This window comes from Sarcophilus harrisii, chromosome 5, assembly GCF_902635505.1.
Source record: "Sarcophilus harrisii chromosome 5, mSarHar1.11, whole genome shotgun sequence".
Taxonomy (NCBI): Eukaryota; Metazoa; Chordata; class Mammalia; order Dasyuromorphia; family Dasyuridae; genus Sarcophilus; species Sarcophilus harrisii.
The window spans coordinates 26,958,138-26,982,063 of NC_045430.1; the positions used below are offsets into that span (position 1 = coordinate 26,958,138).

The 23,926-nt window shown below is 35.4% G+C and overlaps 2 protein-coding genes and 1 non-coding gene across 6 annotated transcripts in view; 1 reads left to right on the forward strand and 2 right to left on the reverse strand.

The window, feature by feature from the left end:
* Window positions 1–10,529, forward strand: part of IKBIP (IKBKB interacting protein) — a 31,593-nt gene extending 21,064 nt beyond the window's left edge. For 2 of the 3 annotated variants that reach the window (XM_031938537.1, XM_031938538.1), the window contains one exon: window positions 551–2,314. In XM_031938537.1, the coding sequence (XP_031794397.1) occupies window positions 551–1,381 (831 nt within the window). In that variant the 3' untranslated portion in view covers window positions 1,382–2,314. Of the gene's footprint in view, window positions 1–550; window positions 2,315–8,036 lie in introns of those variants that run through there. The other variant, XM_031938539.1, reaches the window with a different exon arrangement.
* Window positions 10,530–18,575: 8,046 nt separating this feature from the next.
* On the reverse strand, window positions 18,576–23,682 carry SLC25A3 (solute carrier family 25 member 3). Of its 2 annotated transcripts, none has more exons than XM_031941134.1 (6): window positions 23,152–23,682; window positions 21,429–21,608; window positions 20,719–20,900; window positions 19,613–19,785; window positions 19,013–19,123; window positions 18,576–18,925 (listed from the first exon to the last, which is right to left on the reverse strand). In XM_031941134.1, the coding sequence occupies exons 1-6, from the start codon at window positions 23,284–23,286 to the stop codon at window positions 18,765–18,767; spliced, it is 942 nt and encodes a 313-aa protein (XP_031796994.1). In that variant the 5' UTR covers window positions 23,287–23,682; the 3' UTR covers window positions 18,576–18,764. The 2 variants fall into 2 exon arrangements, with proteins under 2 accessions (XP_031796994.1, XP_031796993.1); XM_031941133.1 differs by having other exon boundaries at window positions 22,856–23,193.
* On the reverse strand, window positions 19,854–20,093 carry LOC111721053. Its single transcript, XR_002770424.1, has one exon. It is a non-coding gene; the product is annotated as a small nucleolar RNA SNORA53 (small nucleolar RNA).
* Window positions 23,683–23,926: the final 244 nt, after the last annotated feature.

Genomic DNA, 23,926 nt, shown 5'->3' on the forward strand with positions numbered 1-23,926 from the left:
TCAATCTCACTAACTTTCTATATTCATTTTTGCATTTGTTTGTAATTTCTACAAAATATAACTTTCAGGTAATTTCTCTTTAAGAAGTTTGAAAAACTACAAAGAAAAATGTTTTTATGAAAAAAAAAAGTTTTTATCCAAATGAATACCCAATATGAAAGTTAGAGGTATCCAAGGAAACTATACAACTTACCTAAATCACTTTTATACCCCCCCCCCAAAAAAAAGATAAAAAGGAATTAAGTTGAAATTCTCTTTTAATATCATTTACTACAATATGTCTCTAAGATCTCAAGAAGGGTGCAGGTATATGTTTTTCTACATTGGAATATAATTTGTTAATTTTGACAGAATTCATAAAATTAAACAATTACTAAATTAATACATCTTTGTGAGTCTCAGTGTTCTGAGACTGATGTGCTTATATTTTAGAGTATCTTCAAAACTTGAACTTTGTACATCTCTTATGTTCCTGATTGTTAATGTGTGTGTTTCTCCACCATTAACTGCTATTAAGTAGACTGGGAATTGTTTTGTGTTATAAATGCAGCTTGAGTCTACTGAAAGTGTCCTGCAGGAAACTACATCAGCCATATCTTTGATGACCCAATTTGAGCAGGAAGTGTCCAGTCTCCATACCACCATCAATGACATTAAGAACAGTGAGCAGTTGCTCATGCAAAGGATGCAGACTGTTAATATGAAATTTAAGAATGTTACAGATTCCTGGAAAAGAAACCTAGATGACATGAATGCTCATACTGGTGGTTTAAAATCTGAAGCCAAACGTATGCATTCTCATGTTACTAGCCAAATTAACCTGGCTGAACAAGGCATCAAATTGCTTACTGAAAGGCTCAAAGATTTGGAAGATAGCACAATGAGAAATATCAGAACCATCAAGAGGCAAGAAGAAGATGATCTTTTACAAGTGGAAGAGCAACTAGTGTCTGATACAAAAGCAGTTGAAAAATTAGAAGAGGAACAGAGGAGTCTCTTTGCTAGAGAAATAGATCTGAGCAATAAGCTTACGGACTATGAGCCTAAAGTGGAAGAATGTAAGACCCATTTACCAGCCCTTGAAAGTGCTGTTCACTCAGTTCTGAAGGTCTCCCAAGATCTGATAGGAACAGAAAAGAAAATGGAAGATTTGACCATGAAGATGTTTAATATGGAAGATGGTATGCTGAAAGCAGTGTCAGATATTATGGATATGCAGAAAGCCCTTGAAGGAATGCAGTATGATAACAGCATGCTGAAAATGCAGAATGAACTACATTTTCTAAAAGGCAAAGTTCAGGAGTTCATAGCATCTTCAAGTATTAGGGAAAAGGGAATTTTAGAATATGATCTAGAAAATAAAGGGATTGGCGAACAGTAAATCTGGCCAATTCATGTTAAGTGGAAGTGTGTTATCTCATACATTTATAACATGTTTTGTAGTTATTTTGGTACATGGGAAGAATGCCTCACTTGTGCAGCATGATTGCAGAACAAGGGCATCTCATTCACATATCTTCCAGATAACCCAAATGTAGCCATTTAAACACCAGAACTTCCCAAAAATCATAATCATTTTCACTTAGATTTCTAAAACAGATGACATATTTCTCTACCTTCTTAAATAGAATGTAGTTGATATAATTGAGCCTCTAGGTTGTCATTAAAAGCATGAGCTATTTTACTGGACTGAAATACAGTTGTGGCCTCAGGCAGCCACAGACTGCTATGATTTTTGAGTCATTGTGTATATTATTATGTGGTGTAGTGGTAAGAGCTCTAGACTAGGAGTCAGAAGACTGGGTTTGAGTTCCAGCTCTCCCACTACAAGAGGCAAGTTGCTTGAATGCTGAGCCTCATTTCCTTTCCCTTTCTGTAAAATGGGAATGAGGGTACCTCTCCTGCCTCCCTCACATCAGTGTCATTGTGAGTATGGTGCCTTGTCAACAGTGGTAACAATCACTTCTTATTATCGATATGCCTACTTCTAGCAGCACCCCTCACTTCCATTGCTTAAGGCTCTGTGGTTAGGAAATGAGACAAATGCACTTGGTATGTGTAGAAAGAGTGAAGAAATAAGTGCAGGGGGTGAGCTTTGAAGGATTCACCCATGAGTTCATTGCATGAATATTAGTGCATGGACAATACTATGTCGTCCATTCTAGCTAAGCAGATCTTGTTTGCTCACATCTTGGTTCTTATCTGTGTTCTGTATGCTTGAGCTTATCAGATAAATGAAGTAATATCATATTTATTACTCAGATAAACTAAATAAACCCATGGATTGTATGGGGGGGAGGGATATATTAAATAATAAAAACAGTAAAAAAAAAAAGTTTAGAGACTACTTTTGCCTTTTTCAAATATTTTACCTCAGAGTATTATTCCAGGTATTATTCATATTATCCAAATGAATTATTTTTTTCATTTGTTAAGTAGAATTGCCACAGAAAAACAGGGTCTTAAATACTGAGAGAGATGAACTGAGTCTTTTTTATTTGTTTTGTTTTGTTTTGTATTTTATTTTATTATTTTTATTTATAAAACATATGCATGGGTAACTTTTTAACATTGACGCTTGCAAAGCCTTCTGAGATGAACTGACTCTTTAAGATTGAGTGGTTATGACATAAATTTAATTTTATCTTTAAATTTCTTGATTTCTGAATGTTAAAGTTCTGTATACTAATTGTATAGTAACAAAATTGTGTTCTTTGTTTACATCATATTAAATTTAACATAAGAAAATATACAAGCTGAAACAGTCTGGATTTAAAATGGTTAGAAGATTAGAATATCAGCTAAGATTATCATTACATTTTTTCAGCCCCTATTCTTCCTCCTCCATTTATCATCATAGACCTTTTAATGACTTAATCAAAACTCCTAGTAGACATGATCTCTCTGCAAGTGGATATCTTTTTAATTATATATATTTTTGTGTGTGTTGCCAAATGTAGTACAACTTAAGTTACAAACTTGGACATAACTTAAGTAAATCTTACTCAGTGTTTAGAACCAAAGAACCCCACCATACTTTATAGGAACTATAATAAGGAATTTGACAATATCACCATAAATTGTGAAGTAGATCAAATTATAATTCATTTAATCAATAAATAACTACACCATTTATAGGGTATGGGACCCAGTATATGCTTTCAATGAGGATTTGCAAATTTGTTTTTTTTTTTAAAGCATTAGTCTTCATTATATGCACACAATTCTTCCCCTCCTTCCCATTCATTTATTTCATTCAGCTATTGAAATCTCAACATACTATAACAAATATGGAATTATATTATTTATCTTCCCTTTAAGAAAATAATTCACATATTTCAAGATTTACTTTTAAAAAATCCTTTCACCTACAGTGCTTCCATTAGACTTTTACCCTGATGTCTCATGGTGCATAGTGATATAAAAATCAATCAAGGTATTTTTGATTGCTGGGTGAGCAGAAGGCAAAACTCTGATGGATCCTTAGAAGATGGAAAAGGCCTAGCAAAAAAGTACCCATATCTCGAACAAGGAAGATCCCAGCAAAATTTGTAGTGCCTTATTGTCAGAAAGTGGCTATCAGGTGGAGAATATTTTCAGCCACAGCAGCTCCTGAACACTAAGTTACAGAGGATTTATCATCTGCATTTATTTGGGTGGTACTCATACCGATGGAACTGTGGGTACTGGAAATAGTCAAGTTAGATAGTAAGGAATTCTGTATTCACTTTAAAAGCTCATAAAAGATTTCCATTCACCCTGGTTTGTTTGTTTGTTTTCATCTTCTTTACCACAAAATAAATCACACAAAAGAGAATAGAAAGGAAAGGTCTTTTGCTAAATAAAGTTAAAAAAAAAAAAAACACTTCTAAATATTCTTACTATAAATTTTCCAAATGTAGACTTTTATCTAATGATTAATATAGCTGATTAGGTGGTCTTATTAGATATTTCATCACTCCAAAGAAAACTGTAAACAAATTTAGGGTTAATGGCATTAAAATTTAAGCTTAATAGTCCCCTGATTTATAACAATAAACTCGTAATTGAATCCACAATTCTGATCAAGGCTTGATACAAAATTGAACAATAAAATGAAACTTTATGTCTGTTTGCATTACAGGCAGATTATGGAACCTTGGATAAAAAAAGCATGCCCAACCCCCCTCAAAAAATGAAGCATTTTACATAACCCACATGTGTTAGATTTAGGAAAGACCTTGAAAGGCATCATCTAGCCCTTTCATATTTCAAATCAAGAAATTGACGTTTAAAGGAGAAATGACTCTTCTAAGATAACATGGCAAATTATCAATGCCACAACTTAAAATCTCAGTCTTCTGATTCCCACTTGATATTTCTTTCTATCCCATGATGCTAATTACATACGTCCTGAACATTTTATTTTAGGCCAGCATCTCTAGTCATAATTGATCAGAGATAGAAAGAAGTGAATTAAAGTCAACAAATGTTAATAAAGTTCATTCTATATGCAAGGCATGCATTTAGGGTTAGCCAAGCACTAAAGAAGCAAAACCAAAAAAATACTGATGGATGTTTTACTGGGATATACATGTAAACAAATAAAATGAGAATGGAGAAAACACAACTGAAAATGATCAGGAAAGGTTTCCTCTAAGAGAAAGAGCTGAACCTGAGAAGAAGTTTAAACTACCAAGAAGCAGAGATGAGGGAGTGCATTCCAGACTTCTGGGATAGACCATACAAAGGCATGATGATGGGAGATGACATGTAAGGTTTGGGCTGGAGAAATATAAAATCCATTAAAGCAGAGTCATGAGATAAGTTTGGAAAACTGGGCTCTAGTCAATCTTTAAATTTTAGGGTGACTATTTTACACTGATAAAGGCATTGGAGATCATTTTACATAGACATTTTCTTTGAAAATTATTTTTGATAGCTAAGTGGAAACAGACCTATTATGAAATTTTACAATAGTTCAGCCAAGAGTTTAAGGACTTAAAATGAACAGATTTGGCACTGGAGAGAAGGAAACAGAAGCAAGACACATTGTGGAAACAGGATCGATGAGACTTGGGAATTAATTGGCTATAGAGGGTTAGGGAGAGTGGAAATTTCAGAATGACTCCTAGATGTGGACTTGATAACTAGATAATGACGATCCTCTCAATAGAAGTAGTAAAGCTAGAAAGATGATAAATTCTGTTCAAGTTCCCTAATCTTTAGAAATGGTCTGTTCTAACTTGTGATGAAAAGGAGACCTTGAGGTTGTTGACTCATCAGAGATGACCTGGGAAGTAAATGCCAAGGTTGTAGATTCACAATCTATTCACACAAAGGTATCAAATTTATTTAGAAATCATTGATTTAGAAAATCACATTAGCATTATTTATGTTATGTTGCATTTTTATGTTATTAAACACATCCCAATTACATTTTGATCTAGTGCAGACATTTCTGGAGTTTTGCAGGTAGCAAGTTTGACACCTCTGCTTTACACCATCCTACCATCTTATTTACTTCTACCTTTGTGCCTTCACATTGAAGCAAAGTGAAATACTTCCCTCTCAATCTACCTTAACACTTTTACATTTGCCGATTTATTATTTGATTATGTACTTTGTAAACCCAGCAGCTAATCTCTCTGTGTGAGAACAGACTCCACACAGCAGCATCAGAGAGCATCCTTCCTTCCCAAAATTCTCTAGCTTCTGAATAAAGCCTTTTAGGATTCAGATATATTAACAGAACATCAGAGGGAGCCAGTTCCTGCAATAATCTGCTAAAGAAGAGGCCCCAATCAGATGGCAAGAACGTACTTGCATTTGAAGGCATATGTCCAAATTCAGAAATGCACTAGATAAAAATAAATGAAAAACTAAAGCAGTGCTAGTCTGGAATGCTTCCTTGCCACCTATTTTCAAGATTGTATCAGAATGGATAGGTGAGGTTTTAGCACTACCTGTGCAGAGAAACACCTCTACCTATATCAGCCTTATATAGAAAGCTTAAACTTGATTTTTACAGAAATTTAACCAGTTTATCAACAATCTCATAATTTTCCCTAACCACCCATTATTCTATTGTGATGCTGAGCACCTGAAGCAAAGCAAATCATACAACTGTAATATTTATCCCTCTTGACACTTTTCAACGAGTGGAAATAACTGATCTTAGAAATTCAGTGGTCAGCTTATACACACTGGTAAATATTGGCAGTAGCAGCAGCCACTCTGCTGCTGTTGTGGAAAAATCTTTACGTCAGGAGTTAGAAGACCTGGGTCCAGGCTGAGCCATTTACAAACTGCATGACTTTAAACAAGTTATCTAACCTTTTCAGAGTTCTACTTCTTATCCACAGAAGGAATTGGATTAGGCCATTGCTAACATCCTTTCTAAGTAAGAATTATGTGATTCTCTGAGTAGCAGAGACTTACCCTTCGAGGTTGCCCACAGTTCATTGAGCCTGATAGATTTGTGGTGACAAATTAAACTCATCAAGATCATTCAGTTGAATGAGTTCTGCTGTATTTGCAAATCCACTCTGGGAGATGCAACAATGATTATAATTTTTTTGGCCCATTCAGTAGTTCTCAAGGTAAACAATCTTTTATATACCAGGGATTCTGTTGTGGACAAGATGCTCAATTCCAGAGGACTCATGATAAAACAAGCTCTTGGTTCCCAGACAGCTTATATATTCAGAGTACAGATGGAAGTTTTGAGGTTTTTTTGTTTTTGTTTTTGTTTTTGTTTTGACACATGGCTAATATGGGAATTTGTTTTACTTGACCTTGCGCGTTTGTAACAGGTTTTGTTTTTCTTGCTTTTGGAATATGGGAGGCTAGGAGGTACAGAAGAAAAGGGGAGGGGTGAAGATATAGTGAAAGAATTTAGAATTGAAAATAAAATAATAGAATTCTTAGAATAAATGTAGGCTGAATGAATAGATGACTGAATAAATAAGACATGTCTCACAATTTTAGTTTATTTTATTAATTCAGTTTTAACTTTTAGAATTTCAAGGAACTACCAATCTGTAGTCTTTTTATTTACACTGGCAGAAATTGCACAGAATTTTTTTTTTTAATTAGAGCAAGGAGAAACATTTGGCTTGCCAAGAAAAATTATGGCTTAATGTCACACAAGTTCAATGTCAGATAACATGATGGAAAACTGAAGCATATGTATTGATTCTTTGGCTCGATCATTGAAATTGATAATTCAAAAAGAAACATTGCTATCTGCTTTACCACCAAATCCACAACATTTAACTTGCAGAAGATACTTTTAGTATGTGTTGTTTCCCTTAGAGTGTGAGCTCCTTGAGAGCAAGGATTTTGTAACAAAGTAGGCACGTACTAAATGCTTTATTCTAAACAAATTAATGTAAATTCCCATAGGTTTGTGTTGGAGAACTCTCTTTGGCCATCTTACTCCTTAATCCGTCATAATACCAGATAGAGATTTCTTTCTTTCCTTTCTAGTCATTAGAAGACATCTTTTTTACTACTATCTAGCCATAAACTAGTGGCCTTCTTTTGAGTTTGGATATTTGAAACTTTTATATGTTTTAATCTTTTAAAGTAATTGACTCCTAAAGAGAGAGAAAAAGGCTGGGAATTGTTATTTAAGTGAACTAATACTTTCTTTTCTGTATCTGAAAAGAGTCCAGAATAGAAACTACTATATTGGTACTTCGTAGAATTCAGTGCCTAATGTGTTTTGACAAATTCATGTATTTATTGCAGTTTCTTTCAAGTATTCAGTCAGTAAGCATTCATAATTCAAAGACAATCAAGAATTAATATTCATGTAAGTTTCTTTGAATTTTCTTATTCTCATAGTTTATTGCAGCTGTCATGGAGAAAAGGACAGCTTCCTATAATAAATCCATCTACTCTTAAAGGTTTTTAATTTATGTATTCTTCTATCAGTTTCCAGGTTGGCAAAGGAAAAAGCTGCAGAAAAAAATTAATACTAATAGCTTTAAATTGAGTTCAAATGTTGGGTTTATCATTTGTAATCCTTGTTGTATTTTATTTTCCTATAGTGTCAGAAGTCTGAAGCTATGATAAAACAGTTGAAGGATTTTCAGATCATTGCTCATCTAAAACGTCTTCAGGAAGATGTTTATAACTTGAAAACTTGGTCCAACAGGATAACTGAGAAAAGGGATAAGTTGAACAACAACATGACAGCTCTTTATCAAGCAGTTACAAACACAGACCAGAGTACAAGTTTCCTGGCAAAAGAGGTTTCCCTCAAGATTACAGCTGTCAAAACCGATATAAGGCGTATTTCAGGGTTAGTAACTGATGTAACTTCATTAACAGAATCTGTACAAGACCTGGAAAGCAAATTAGAAAAAGCAGAACAAAATACAATCAAAAACATAGGTGATCTTCTTTCCAGTAGCATTGACAGAACAGCAAAACTAAGGAGTTTAGCATCTGAAAATTCAGAAAGAATTCAGGTTGCTAGGAAGATGCTTTCTGAACTGAAAAGTGATTTCACCAAGCATTCAGATAGACTTTTAAACTTAGAAAGTGACAGGGCTAAAATTCTGAAGACAGTGAATTTTGCTAATGATTTAAAGCCTAAGGTTTATAACCTCAAAAAGGATTTTTCCCGTTTGGAACCAATGATAAATGATTTAACCTTACGAATTGGGAGATTAGTTGCTGACTTACTACAAAGAGAAAAAGAAATTGCTTTCTTAAATGAAAAAATATCTAATTTAACTATAGTTCAAACTGAGATTAAGGATGTAAAAGAGGAAATAACCAAAATTTCAGATATAAATTAATCCAGGGATTTTTAACCTGTTTTGTGTCATGTTTTTAAATGCATAAAGTACATAAGACTGCAAAGGAAACCAACTATACCAAAATTTAAAAAATAATAATAATAATTCATATAACCCTGGTTAAGAATATCTGAATTAGTTGGGTTTTTTGACTAAGTTGCCTAAATTGGAAAAAAAAAAAACCCAAAATGGAACATCATATTGCAAACTGATTTTAAAAAATGGAATTTAAATTTAATACTTAAAATTTTGGAAGCTTTTAAATTTTCGTGTATTTGAAAAAATGTGTCGTAAAATAAAGGTGTTTTTAGTGAGCTTGTGTAACAGTTGAGTACTTCAGTTTTTCAGCAAGTAAGCATGTACTCTCATGTTTCTATACAGATGTCAAAATGTTATTGGGAGACTTTAGTGACTTCTGACAGAATTCAGTCTCTGGTACGAGTCTCCCCATTGCCAGCTTTGTTACATGATCTGCCCCCTTCAGACCCAATGTTTCACTCAGTTCTCAGAGCCATAGCTTTTTATACATTTGTTACGTATAACTAGCTAATCATAACCAGGATTCATTTTCAGATTATCAATCAATTAACAGTTCCTCAGAGAACTTGACAATCCAGTTGATTTAGAGATGTACATAGATAGCTATACAGAAGATATAAATACAAGGAATGAAAGTGGGTGATCATGACAATTTTCATGTTGAAAACTATCACAAAAATATTATTTATTCGTGTGTGTAATAAGGTACAACATGTTTTTGCCTTCTATTAAAGACTCAAGATTTAGATATCTTGATTGAAATACTCTGCTGATTGTGAAATTATGTGGTTGTGGTTGTGAAAACTTAGTTCCGTAGACTGGTCTATAAAACTGGACTTATTTAATCCTCAGAGTGGACTACTACCAGAAAGAGTGTCTGCTGACTTAAAAGCCAAACCTCCATTTCTGGAATTCTGTAAGAATTATGTCCTGGAGAAAAATTGCCATAGAGTAGAATGAGTTGTAAGATCTTAGAGGTCAGATCTTGGGGTCACACCTTAATTCTCATATTGACAAGCTGTGTTATGTGACTGGGTAAGTCACTTCAACCTCCATTTGGGAGGAAGGGGGAAAATACTTGCCTTACCTGCCTCCCAGGATCATTGTGAGGGAAGCTTGTACATCCCATTAGAGGGTTTGATTCCATAATCACCTATTGGGTCTTTGCTGTGAATGGCACCTCAGAATCTGTGAGGACTGTAGACACAAATAGATAGAAATAATCACTCATCATTATCAGGTTAGCTCTTTAGTTGTACAATTTTTATTCATACTTGAAGAATCACAAAAATGGCTTCCCTGCAACCCCAGGGAATTTACTCACCAGGGAATCCCAGGTCTTCAAAATCAGAAAGACATCCAACTAAAGACTGATTCCTTGTGTCTTAAATGGGACCATCACCATTTTTTAAAATAGCAAGAACTCACACCAATAGAGTTCTTTTAAGGTTGGCAAAACATTTCCCTCCCCCCCCCCCATCCTATGAATTAAGAGTGCAAATGAGGAAATTGAGGCTCAGATAAATGAAGTGATTTGCCCACGATCACACAACTTGTCAGTTTTGGAGCTTGAATTTAAACTCAGATGTCCTTGAGCATGCCCTTTCCCCTGCCCCACACTGACTATCCAGAAGAAAAGATGATGTGAATGATAGTGTCACAGCCCCTTTTAATCTTTAAAAAAAAAAATCAACTTATCTTCTGATCTAGGAATAGATTAGACTCATCAGGGCAGGAAAAGGGTGAAAGATACCATCTCCCTTCTTGCTTCTATCCCTTTGCTGTGAGAGTGTCACCAAAAAAAGTCACAAAAGAGACAGGCAGGTCCAAGTCTCCTTACCTTAAAGTCCTTAAACATACATGTGGATGAAGTACCTCACTGACTTGAAGTCAAACATTTTTGACAACTCTCCCTCAACCCCAGTTAGAAATTCTTTGTCTTCTCAACAAGGAAATGGAGAGTATGTTCAGCTCCATAAGAGGCATCTCAGTCTAGTACGGCAAGGATCACACCTGATTTCCTGATCATTTCTAAATCTCCAGCAGGAGTTACCGTGCATTGGCTCCTCATTTGAATGACAGTAAAAATGTAATTGAAGCATTTGAATGCATTTTGAAAAATTTATTGAATCCTTTTCAAGAAGTTTTGGGATTATGTTTAAAACAATGTGAAATATAATTTGTCATTTTTGTGCCATCCTACTTGAGGCATGCATAATATGTCAGATTCAAGCTATGTCCAAAAGTTTTTGGTTTATGAATGCTTCAGATCTCATTGTTATATGTGGGAATTTGTTTTGCTTGACTGTACCTGTTTGTAATGAGTTTTGTTTTTCTGGCCTTCCTGATTGGAAGAAAAGAAGGCAATTCTTTGTTCAAAAATAAAATAAAACTTAATTTTAAAAAAAGGTAGAGAATTTTTTAAAGATTGCATTGTTTTTCTTGGTCTCTCAGATAATGATTATAATTAGAAAGGAAAGAGGAAAAGTCATGGCAGGATTGCTAGAATACAAATCTGGGAAATTTTGTAGACATGGACCTGGATTTCAGCAAGATATTTATTAAGAGTTTTCCATCATATAGAGAATTCAGGACTTCTGGTCAAAAATAATTAAGGCAGTTTGCAATGAAATGACTCCTCTTTGAAAAAGTAGTTTCAGTGTAAATGCTGGGGGGATGGCCATCACATATCAAAAGATAAAAGAATAATGAGGAAGTAAAGGCTAAATATAAAAAAACTTTTATTAGAAACTTGGGAAGATAAGAGAAGCAATAGAAATATAATGGACTAGAAGAATGTAGATCAAGGGAGATATTGCAAAAAAACAAAATGGGAAAACCTCAGTGGATGGGAGAGCTATTGAAGATAAAGAAAGGTAAAGTGGCTTCTAAAGGAGGCTATGAGCTAGACATACTAAGCAAGAAGGATAAGTGCTTTTTACAATTTCTTGCCTATGGTAGTCATACTTTGTAAAATCCTGATTTTCTTGTATTTTTCTAAATTTATTGATGATCTGGACATTTTCTAGCAAACATTCAAAGAGCAACCCATCCACAAAATTATTTCTCTTCAAACAGTTAATCAGTTTTTAATAATAAGGGATAGTATGTCCTTAAACTTTGGGAGAATGGTACTAAAACTAAACAGTGGGTTGACCAGAGTTTTCTTAATCTTTACTGTTGACTTTATATTGTCATCATTGTATAATTAGGATCTGTTTTTTTCTACTGCATTAATTCATGCAAAACTTCTTGTTTCTCTAAATTTTTCATATCAGTCATTCATTCCTTCCATTAATTCCTTTCTTATATTTAAAAAGAAACTAAATACGGACTAAACAAACATACTTCCCTTCCCTTCAGTCAATAAGTGTAAGACACATTTCCTCAAATAAAAGTTTCATCATCTGGAACTCTTTCAGGAAACAGTCATTCTGAATTGTTATAAATTCCACAAAAATTTATTAAGCACTTGGGAAACTTTGATTTTGGAGGTTCAAAGACAAAAAAAGAAAGAAACTCCACTCAGGTCCTCATCCCAAGGACCACACATGCTACTAGGGAATATGGCGGGTATGCAATGATCAGAAGGTCATTTGAAAAGGGAAAGCACATGAATAATTTGAGGGATATTGGAAAGTTTCTAGAAAGAACTAAATAAATAAGCCCTGACAAAGAAATGCATTCTGAGAAGTCAAGAGGAAGAGACAATGCATTAGATGCCTAGGACATAGCATTATGAGATCAGAGAATGCCTAAAACTCGAATTGGAAAAAATAGAGATTATATAAAAGATCATAGCATATGTAGACTCAGAGGGCCTTTAAACCAATGTCCCGATTTGCACTGATAAATTATCTCCTCAAAAGTTCCAGAGAAAACTGATGGATTCTAGGCACAGCTTGTGATTCTCCACCAGTGTACTTCCCACTATGATTATTATCCATTAATATCAATGTCAAACAGACAGACTTGGTTTTTCGAAAGTGATTAAAATAATAGAGTAATAATAAAGTAATAGAATAAAGAACAGTTAGGACAAACATCCCCCAAAGGTCTGTGATACTCTCCCACAAGTACATACAGAGTCCAGAGGAAGAGATTTATTAAAGGGATAACACAGCTCCTAAAAGTCCTCAGGATAAGCAATAGTGTAGTTTTTTTTGCTGCTTTCTTAGTAATGTGATTGTCTTTTTTTTTTTTTTTAATAGCCTTTTATTTACAGGTTATATGTATGGGTAACTTTACAGCATTAACAATTGCCAAACCTCTTGTTCCAATTTTTCACCTCTTACCCCCCACCCCCTCCCCCAGATGGCAGGATGACCAGTAGATGTTAAATATATTAAAATATAAATTAGATACACAATAAGTATACATGACCAAAATGTTACTTTGCTGTACAAAAAGAATCAGACTCTGAAATATTGTACAATTAGCTTGTGAAGGAAATCAAAAATGCAGGTGGGCATAAATATAGGGATTGGGAATTCAATGTAATGGTTCTTAGTCATCTCCCAGAGTTCTTTCTCTGGGCATAGCTGGTTCAGTTCATTACTGCTCCATTGGAAATGATTTGATTGATCTCCTTGCTGAGGATGGCCAGGTCCATCGGAACTGGTCATCATGTAGTATTGTTGTTGAAGTATATAATGATCTCCTGGTCCTGCTCATTTCACTCAGCATCAGTTCGTGTAAGTCTCTCCAGGCCTTTCTGAAATCATCCTGTTGGTCATTTCTTACAGAACAATAATATTCCATAATATTCATATACCACAATTTATTCAGCCATTCTCCAACTGATGGGCATCCACTCAGTTTCCAGTTTCTAGCCACTACAAAAAGGGCTGCTACAAACATCATATGAATATGTTCAAGTCCTTCAGCCAATGCAAACAGACATCCTTTTGAACCGAATGTGGAGGCTATTTTCACACCTATTGAACAATCAAGATGAGCTCTCACTTGAGAAATGTCTCGTTACCAATGACTTTGAATGGGATGGAGTAATTGTCTAGGTTCCAGCTTCTTAAATTATGATTTGTGACCCCATAGAGGGGTTTTATAATTGAATGTGGAGGCCATGAAGTTATGATTTATTATTTGATTTGTTGTACATCTATCTCCCATCCCCACTCTAAGCGCCTTGCTACCCCAGCCAGACTGGCCGACCCGCTCTGGTGGTAGATGTTATGCACTCATAAGAGATGGCCAACCCTCTCCCCATTTGAGCCATTTATAATGGCCATGAAAACTGGGCTCCTGCAATTTTCTAAATCTTAGATTGTAGAGAGCATGAACTCTGGAGAAGTGTACTTGAAACAAAGTGTTATCTCAGTGGAATTGATGAGATAATGGTTCTCTAGTTCACATATATCTAGTATAATATAATGATATAATCACTCTAGATTGGCTTGTACTCAGTATACTATAATGATATAATTGTAATAGGGTATTCAAACTGGGGGCAAAGTCAGACTCAGACGGAGACTGACTCAGACTGGTAGACTGGCGGAGTGCTGGAGGAGATTGGGTCAGACAGACTGGGTCAGACAGACCAGGTCAGGCTATGACAGACACAGACTGTGAAGGAGACAATAAAGACTGGACTCTATTCTCGTCCATTCTCATGGTGTCTATCCTGCTGAGGCCAAGGCCCATCTGGAGGACCTCCAGAAAGCTAGTCCGAACATTACATTAGACTACAAATACATCAATGCAGCTGGGCACCTTAACTATAAACTTTGATGTAGGGGTATTTATCTTGGTTGATCGGAAACCTTTTTCTTTACTTCTCAATTGTCCCTACTTTGTTTCAGATAAAAAGACTAATAAGACTTCAGATGTCCAAAAACATAAACTGCACAAGTATAATCAATCAAAAAGCATTTATGGGCCAGGTACTTGGTATACAAAGAAGAGTGACATAGTTCTTGCCTTCAAAAGAGGTAAATCAGTCTCATTACAGCAACATGCCAAACAACTTACATAACTTGCTGATACTATTTATTGCTTTTCCCCTGCCAGGGATCTGGAACGGCCTGGAGGGGTTCCACCAAAAAAAAAAAAAAAACTGCTAAGGTAGGAACCGAATTTCTACCTTAGTGAAATCATCTAACTCTTGAGATGTGGAATGTTGATTTTGAAAGGTCCCTAAAACAGAATCATGTATCACATGCTGATTCCCATTTGGCCCCATATGCCATGTTCTCAACAAGTGTTTACTGCCTAAATCTGCACTGAAAAATCAAATCTAAAATCATCACTGTCACATACCAAGTTTCTTCAGATGTAGTCCCAAAAGACTTGTGTTGTGCAAATTTTATAGTCTTTTAAATACTACTGAGTAAGGGTAAAAAATCTTAAGTGCATCACTTAAATCATAGTAACAAAGCTTTTTCTTTGAAACAAATCTGTTATTTCCTTGGGAACTTTCAGGCAGGAAAGTATCTACTCTGTAACTTGTAGTCTTAAGACTTACTTAGATAACTGAAAGACTGATTTTCCATTGCCAAAACTGGTACTTGAACCTAGTTTTTACTAATTATCCATTATGACACTACCCAGTAAATTAGAAAAGACAGCTACATGATGCCCTGGACTGAGAATTGGGAATACTTATTCGTGAATTCAAATCTAGCCTCAGTCTTTTACTAGCTGTTGTCAAGATGTTTCACCTTATGTCTGTTTCCTCATCTGTAAAATGATCTGAAAAAGAAAATAGTAAACCATTTTAAAATCTTTGCCAAGAAAACTCCAAATGGGCTCATAAACAGGGGGACACAACAAAGTGTTAGAATAACCAGTTAGCAAAAATAGTAGATTTCTTCAAGAATTTTCAAATTACTATGGAGATTGCCATGTAAAGTTTTTACAAACAACGGCTCAAACACTACATATGATCATCTCAAACAATACTATTTAAATTCTAAGTATGTTTTTGTAACTAGGTTAAAATGCTAACAAGGCATAATTTAAAATTAAGAATCCTACAAACCTCAAAAGTATTTTATATGGAGGCTAAAAATAATTTTTTAAAGGACTACCTTTATTTTAACCTTCAAAACCAACCAGAATCCTCATCAGTAGAGTAAGCTTAAAGGGAAAAAAGCTAGAAACTAAGGATGTTTTAGTAATACCCATTCGAGCTATCTAATGAATTCTTATTTGTAAAGGTGATTTATTTTGACCCTATTTTATTCTAAATTGAGTTAAGAGCCTGAAAGATTTCTGAAGTATCAGAAATCATGTGGTACTAAAAATTTCATGTTTATAGATGGAAAAATAACTTGCCTAAAGTCACTGGCATAAATAGCAAGGCCAAGGAGTCAAAATGTTCTCTTGGCAATATATTCAGATTTCCTCCCACAATGTGACTTCTGCCTCCGAGTTAAATGTTACCATATGTCATAAGCCAATAAACTCAAATCAGTAATAACCATTATATAATCCCAATACAGCAGAATTACCCATATTGACTAACTCTGATTCATCTAGTTAAGAACATGACTTCTTTGGGTTTATGCCTTCTTCCTGGGCCTTTATACAGGATAGCAATTATTTCTGTGCTCACAGGTACCAACAGGTCAAATTTGACTCCTTTAGGTAACATTAAATCATACATTCTTTCACAAGTTCCACAAAAACAGGACTGCCAAAAACCATGCTAAAAATCAGGATTATAAATCAAATGTTCTTGGGACCTGCAGTTTAACCTAGCGAAAACCGATTTGTTCACTCTCCTTTCAGGATGAAAAAGGACAAGCAGAAAGATGCAAGCCCTTGGTCTTGCTTCCAATGAGGAATAATTATCATTACAAAATACATGGGTTTTAAGTGGCAAATTCACCAATTGTCAGGGTTTTAGGCAACTTTATTTTATTGTATTGTTTATTTTTAATATACATTGCTTTATAAATCACGTTGGGAGAGAAAAATCAGAGCAAAAAGTAAAAACCATAGGATTAAAAAAAAAAAAAAAAAGTGGACGTAGCATGTGTTTACATTCAGTCTTAGATCTTTTTCTGGATGCAGATGGCATTTTCTGTCCAGTCTATTGGGATTGCTTTGAATCACAAACACTAAGAACCAAGTCTTTCATATTTGATTATCGCACATTGTTGCTGTTATTTTACAATGTATTTCTGGTTCTGCTTCTTTTGCTCAGCATTAGTTCATGTAAATCTTTCCAGGTTGTTCATTTTTTTTTGAAACAATATTCCATTACCATCATATACCATAACTTATTCAGCCATTCTCTAATTGGAACAGAATTGCTGGACAAGCACTCAGTGTCTAGTGTCCTTCCTACTGCAAAAAGGGCTGCAACATTTTGCACTTGTGGGTCGTTTCTTTCCTTTATGATTTCCTTGGGACACAGATCCAGTAATGGCACTGTTGGGTCAAAGGGTATGCAGTTTTATAGCCCTTTGGGCATACTTCCAAATTGCTTTCTAGAATGGTTGGATCATTTCACAACTCCACCAACAATGCATTGTCCCAGTTTTCCCAAATTCCCTCTACATTTATCACTTTTTCTTGTCACCTTAACCAATCTGAGGTGTGAGGTAGTACCTCAAGTTGTTTTTAGTTTCTCCAATGAACAGGGATTTAGATTTTAAAATTATAAGTGGCTTTGATTTCATATGAAAATTGTTCATGTCTCTAGGAAACTATTAAAACAAAGTTGCAGAAGCTTAATATGAATTGATGGGCAGTCAGGTGGTCCAGTGGCTAGAGCTCTGGACCTGGAATCTGGAAGACTTCTTCCTAATCTATTCTAATCTGATCTCACTTACTAGCTATGTGACTCTGGGTAAAGTCACTTTAAGTCCAAATGAGGTTACAAAGAGGCAAAACTGAAAAGGAAAATTACAGTAATGGAGGAGATATATTATTGATGAAGCTATGAACTGGTCATCCTGGGAAGCAGTTCTTCATTTAACAGTCCATCTACACCTTCTGATCCAGGAATACCCAAAAATTTTGGGTATTTTGACATAGAAGGAAAAAGGACTTGTATGCACAAAAATTCTAACAATTCTGTTAGGAAATAACTAGAAACATAACTCCAACAACTAGGGGTATGCTTGAACAAATCTAAATACAATTAAAACATTGCACGAGAAATGACAAAAGGGGGTAGCTAGACTTGAAGTCAATTAGACCCAAGTTCAATTCTGGCCTCAAACACTTAACACTTCCTAGCTGTGTGACTCCAGGCAAGTCACTTAACCCCAATTGCCTAAAGAACAACAACAAAAAAATGACAAAAGGGATTAGAATTCAGAAACTTTTAGAAATTAATGCACAGAATAGTGAACAAAAATGTTTGATGTGGTGAAAAAATTTAAGGATCTGATCCACAATGATCAGATTGGGAATGAAATATGCTCTCCAGGGCCTATCAAAAAGGTGGAAGAGAATACGTGTACATTTTCTGACATGGCAATGAATAGATGTTTTCTTGGCTGCTTTTTAGGAGGGTTTATTTTTTCCCCCAATCTTATCTTAGGGATAAGAATAAAATGCAAAACAAAGACTGGAGCATTTAAAAAATGTTTAACAGGAGACAGATAAGGAGGATAACTTTGAAACTAATATGTAAGAAATCCAAGCTTTCTAAGATCAATGTGGGGTTTCATATGCAATCCTATTGCTGTCAATAACAATTGAGAATATTAAAAAAAAAAATACAAGTTAAATGGCATTTCAAATAAAAGTAAAAATCAGATCCCCAAAAGGCAAGACTCACGAATAGTTGGTTTATTGCAACAATTACATTTTGAGACCCTTGGTTCAGGCAAGGGCACAACTGATAATTACATCAGGAATAGACAGTCTACACAGTCAAATATATAAAAGTTTCTCTTATATTTGCTCAACACTGGTCAGCAAACAGATTCAGTCCATAGTTAGTCTTGATTCATTCATCTACTGTGTCAACCCAAGCTTCTTCTTCAGAGACTCTGGCATTTCAGGTGGAGGAGGACGGGGAAGTCTGAAGTAGACTTTCACGGAGTCATAGATGAACCACTGTAGTGCAGTCAGGGTACCAATCATGATGATACGGGCAAAGAGCCCTTTCCATACACCTAATGAAAACGACACACAAAGTACATTGAAATGGAGGGGGAAATTCAATCCCGTGGAGGAGTTCTGTCTAAGAGATAAAATTCTACCTTTGAATCCAAGCCTTTGGAGGACTTGTGACGCTGAGCTGCCCTTCTCCTTGTTCAGCACAGACACCACAGAGTCAGCAGGGTGAGAGACGATGGCACAGAAGACACCAGCTGGAAGAAGAAGACAGTTACCAACTCTGCCAGGGATTGGGGTCACCTGGCCAACATTGCAGCATGAAGCTCTCTATGCTTTGTATATTGGAAAGGGACAGCTGCTGATTTGTAATTTCTCCACAGAGATTAATGAGCCCAAATCACAATTCCCAATCACAAGAGTGATACCTGTGTCGATGAATTTCAAGAATTTGACAAACACTCAAAGACAATTTTAAAAAAAACATTTATTCCTGAGGGATCATCAGGAAAAAGGAGAAGGAATGACAGTGAGCTGGCCTAACTGCCTTCACCTGAGAAGCAAGGTGACCTACCTAGCTTACCCCAAAGTCACACAAAGTAATAAAGGTGACTTTTAAACCAGTTGCCTCAGTCAGAACACGAAAAGAATATTGTTTGGAAAAATTAAACTTGGCCAATGACTCTGAGATCTGATAACTAAGAAGCTGCCTATCTTTGCCTTGTCAAAGATTCATAAGCGCTTACCTATGTAACCTGCCACGAATGTCACCACCAGCTGCTCTCCTTTCGAGCACTCACTCCGGGGCTTCGGAACAACGTACTTGTACAGGGCTTCGACGGTGCGCTCAAAGCAAGCAAACTTCATCATGGTGTATGGGATCTGTCTCATCCACAAAGGAGCAACGCCCTTGTAGAATCTGTTAAGTCCCAAATAGTTAGTGGAACAGAAAACTACATTTTAAAAATCAAGTTTTATTTCGACAAGTCTGTCCGCATACCAGTCAAGTCCTGATAGTTAAAAAATGACAGGCTGCCATTTCTATCAGAACGTATGACTAATATGCAGGTATATTGATCTCACATGCCAATGACTCAAGCACCTTTGACAGTACAACCGGTAAAGTTGCTGGATGCCTCTTGACTGGAACTACAGGAAACAAACGTTAGCAAGCAGAACTCAGAACAAGAGTTGGCATCCACAAAGGTGGATCTAAGGAAGCATGTTGGCTACTCACCTGACCTAAAATAAACGCTTCTGATTTGATTTCAAATATATACATATTCATACACAAAAACTGGATGAGCCACCAAAAATGACAACTCAGACTGGTCCAAGTATCCAACAAAATAGATCTAAAAATTAACAATTTAAACTTTAAAAGCAGTTAAAGAGTTTGAGAACATAAGGCATCAACAAGCATTAGGTGCCTACTATGTGGGCAGGCATTGTGCATAAATTAATGCAAATAACATCACTTAATTTCTTTACTAGTTTATAAAAGCATTATTCCCAATAAGTCTCTGAGGCATGGAGTGTATTCTGGCTTCCTTTTATAAATAAGCAGACCAGAGAGCTCAGAAACAAAGGGACTTGAGTTTTCCACTGCTACTGCTTCTTCCAAGTGGCCTCCAATTTGAAACTGAGACTTGGGGCTAAGTCTTTCAATCCCAAAGGCTGATGTAAACTGCTGAATTACAAACTCCATTAGAACCACTTGTTAGTAGTCAATGTAGTTAACTATTGGCCCAATATAGAGCTTTGGGGAACCACTATATTTTATGTGCCCAAGATACAGAAAATCATTGAAAGGATAAAACAAACAGATTCCACTTTTAGACCAATCACTTACGCAAAAAGGCCTTCTTCTTTAAACATTTTAGGAGCAGCCTCCCTCAGGGTGTTGGCATAACCTGGCTGGGTCTGAATTCTGACCTTGGCAGCTTCCATAGGAGCCAGGGCAATATCAGCAAAGAATTCAGCACTGGCTGAGGCAGCTAAATACAGGGATGTACGCCAGAGGTAAGTATTTTCCTGAAACACCAAAATGAGAAATTAAGTTCAAGAGAATCCATCTTTTGACTTTCTGTCTCACTTGTTTTAATAACAACTCTAAAGTTATCATTCTGAAAACAAGCACAGGGAGAGCTACATTCATAATTACACTTCTGACATGTAAGACATCACGATGCAATGACTTTTTTTGTTGTTGAGGCAAATGGGGCTAAGTGACTTGCCCAGGGTCCCACAGCTAAGGAGTGTTAAGTGTCTGAGACTGGATTTGAACTCGGGTCCTCCTGACTTCAAGGCTGGTGCTCTTTATCCACCGAGCCACCTAGCTGCCCCGCTCTGACATCTTATATTACGGCATAGGTTTCTTCTGGTTATCCAGGCCAAAGGGACAAGTTTATTGAAGAAGCAATATGGTGTAAGAACAATAACTTTGGATTTCATCATTAACCAGGTTTATGGCCTTGGGCAAAATTACATCTTTAAATTTTAGTTTCTGATTTTGTAAAAATTACAACGGTTCCATGAATGTTTAAAGTTAAAATTATTTACCTCACCAAGAATGTTGCTATACAAGACTTTGAAAACTTCATAAAAACCAAATTTGCAGAGTCCCTGCATAGAGTAGCCAATGAACGTTGGAGCCCATCCTTTAGCCAGACCACGAACACCATCTTCTCTAAGCGTGATGGAGAAACCATTAAAGATGCCCTTGTATTTCTGCGGGTCCACCTTAAAAAAGCCACAAAATAGATTGATTTAACATCTCCAAAAACCTCCAACTTCAATCACAAAATACTAACACTTCTGAAGGAAACTTATTTTTACTAGTAGCTCACTAAAATAAGGACATGCTGTCTTTTTCTAATTTAGTTATTACTACAAAGGATAATGCAGCACTGAGTTAATTCACTATGATACTTAGTCATAAAATATTTAAGTGTAAACATTTTTTAACTCTGACTAAAAATCAAAATGTATATTTATAACATATATATCCCTATGATTTATATAACATAGGGTTATCAAAGAAAACTTTTTGATAATACAAATCAAAATGTTAATGTATTTTTAAACACATGCCAGCAAAAATGCAAACAATTTTGAACACAGCAGTTAAAGTTCAGCTGCTGAGAATATTGTAAACTCAAAATTAATGAGCAAAAAAGGTTTAATTTTTTAAATGAATGTGCTCCAATTATTAAACACGCCACAAAACACAGATCAGTATGTCACTGAAAAGAATTGTTCATATTCCTTCAGATAATCTCTACAATTATCTATTACAAATATCTTATCTCACTTCTACTTTTAGTGCTAGAATACTTCACCTTCCTCTTACTCCTAATACTTCACCTTTCTCTCTCTCTCTCTCTCTCTCTCTTACTGGTAAGTGGACTTCTAATCCTGTTTGGGATAAATAAATTTTTAATAACTTTATTACTTTAATTTTTAACACTCGATCACTTGATTCTTAAATTAAGCACAAAAATCCTATGTACAAATAAAAGACAACCTTTTAATTAGGAAATATATCCAGAAATCCCATATAATAAAACTGAGACTACCCAAGTAACACTCCAAATACAGTTAAAACAAGATAGATAATATAGAAGTTGGTAAACTAGGGTTAGGGATAAGAAAAAGGACCCAAATGATTGAAAATTCATTTTAACTGTTTTGAGAAAAGTGGCAAAAGGATCAGGTAAAAAAGAGAAGGCACCTCCCAAAATTTTTCCTTAAAAAGGACCTGGGAAGGTTTCAAACACCTCAGTGAAGGCAAAATTTTTTAAGACCAAGTAAGAAAAATAATTCTTTTGACAAAGTTCACCTTGAATTTGAAAAAGTTAAGTCATGAACATCCAAATTAACAGCAGAATTTCTTTTTGCTTTTTTTCTTGCTTGCTTTTAAAGCATTTTATGGTATTAAAATCTTGCTATAAATCCCAAAGCTTTCACAGAGTCAACTAAGTACAAACCTGCATTCTGCATTTCACTAAGTCGAGGGGTACAACAGCAGTGTGTGTCAGGCCACAACTTAAGACCCCACCAAGGCCACAGAGTGCATAAAACTTCATGGAGCCATATTCACAACTGTATTCTGCAGCAGAAACAAGACACACCATGCTTTTTAATAGAAAAACTCATGTTACTAAAGAGCCACTTACCTTCTGGCCAATTAGGATTTGCACACAGCTTGTTAGTAGAGGCCCATACTCGCCACTCTCATAGTCATGCATCAAGGATGGACTGGAGTCCTACATGCCAAACCAACCTGCATTCTGCATTTAACCAGATCTAGGGGAACCAATGCTGTGTGTGTTGTGCCACAGCTAATAATTCCTCCGAGGCCACAAAGGATAAAGAATCTGCCAGATCCATATTCGCAGCTATATTGCTCTGTTTTCATTTAAAGAAAAAAAAATCAATTTTTTTCTCTAGACATCACAACATCACAAATGATAGAAAAATTTCTAAACAGACTCACAATTGACCAATCTGTTACATTTATGAAAATTAAATCTTTGCTTCAATTTACAATTCAGTGATTAAGATTATCCATTTGACATGCAAAGTTAGCAATAAAGCTAACAGTAATCAATTCTTAAATACTGGCAAAGCCAGCTTTACTATTCTAAAAAATATAACTAGGGGAGATATACATCAATTCCCAAAGAGAAAGCAAACTGGCTTGTGTCTAGCACAAAAGATGCTTCACCCCCAGTGTATACTAATAGTCCCAGTTCTTTTACACATAGGACCATGAACACATTCAAGTAAATGCACCAAAAACTTACACTAGAACATGGAAAATAATCTGGATAGGCCTATGTAGGGGAAAAAAAAAAAAAAAAAAAAAGGCAGAAAAGGAGCAGATGAAAGGAAAAGAAGCCCAGTAGTTACAGATCCACTCCAGGGGGCTAATTGTCCCTGCTGGTTTAAGGCTGTCACAGAAGCTCTACAGGGATTTAAAACACATGATTAAGTCCAACATCCATTATGACAAAGGGGTAGGATCAATTATTTTTTCTACAAGATAACTACTTTCT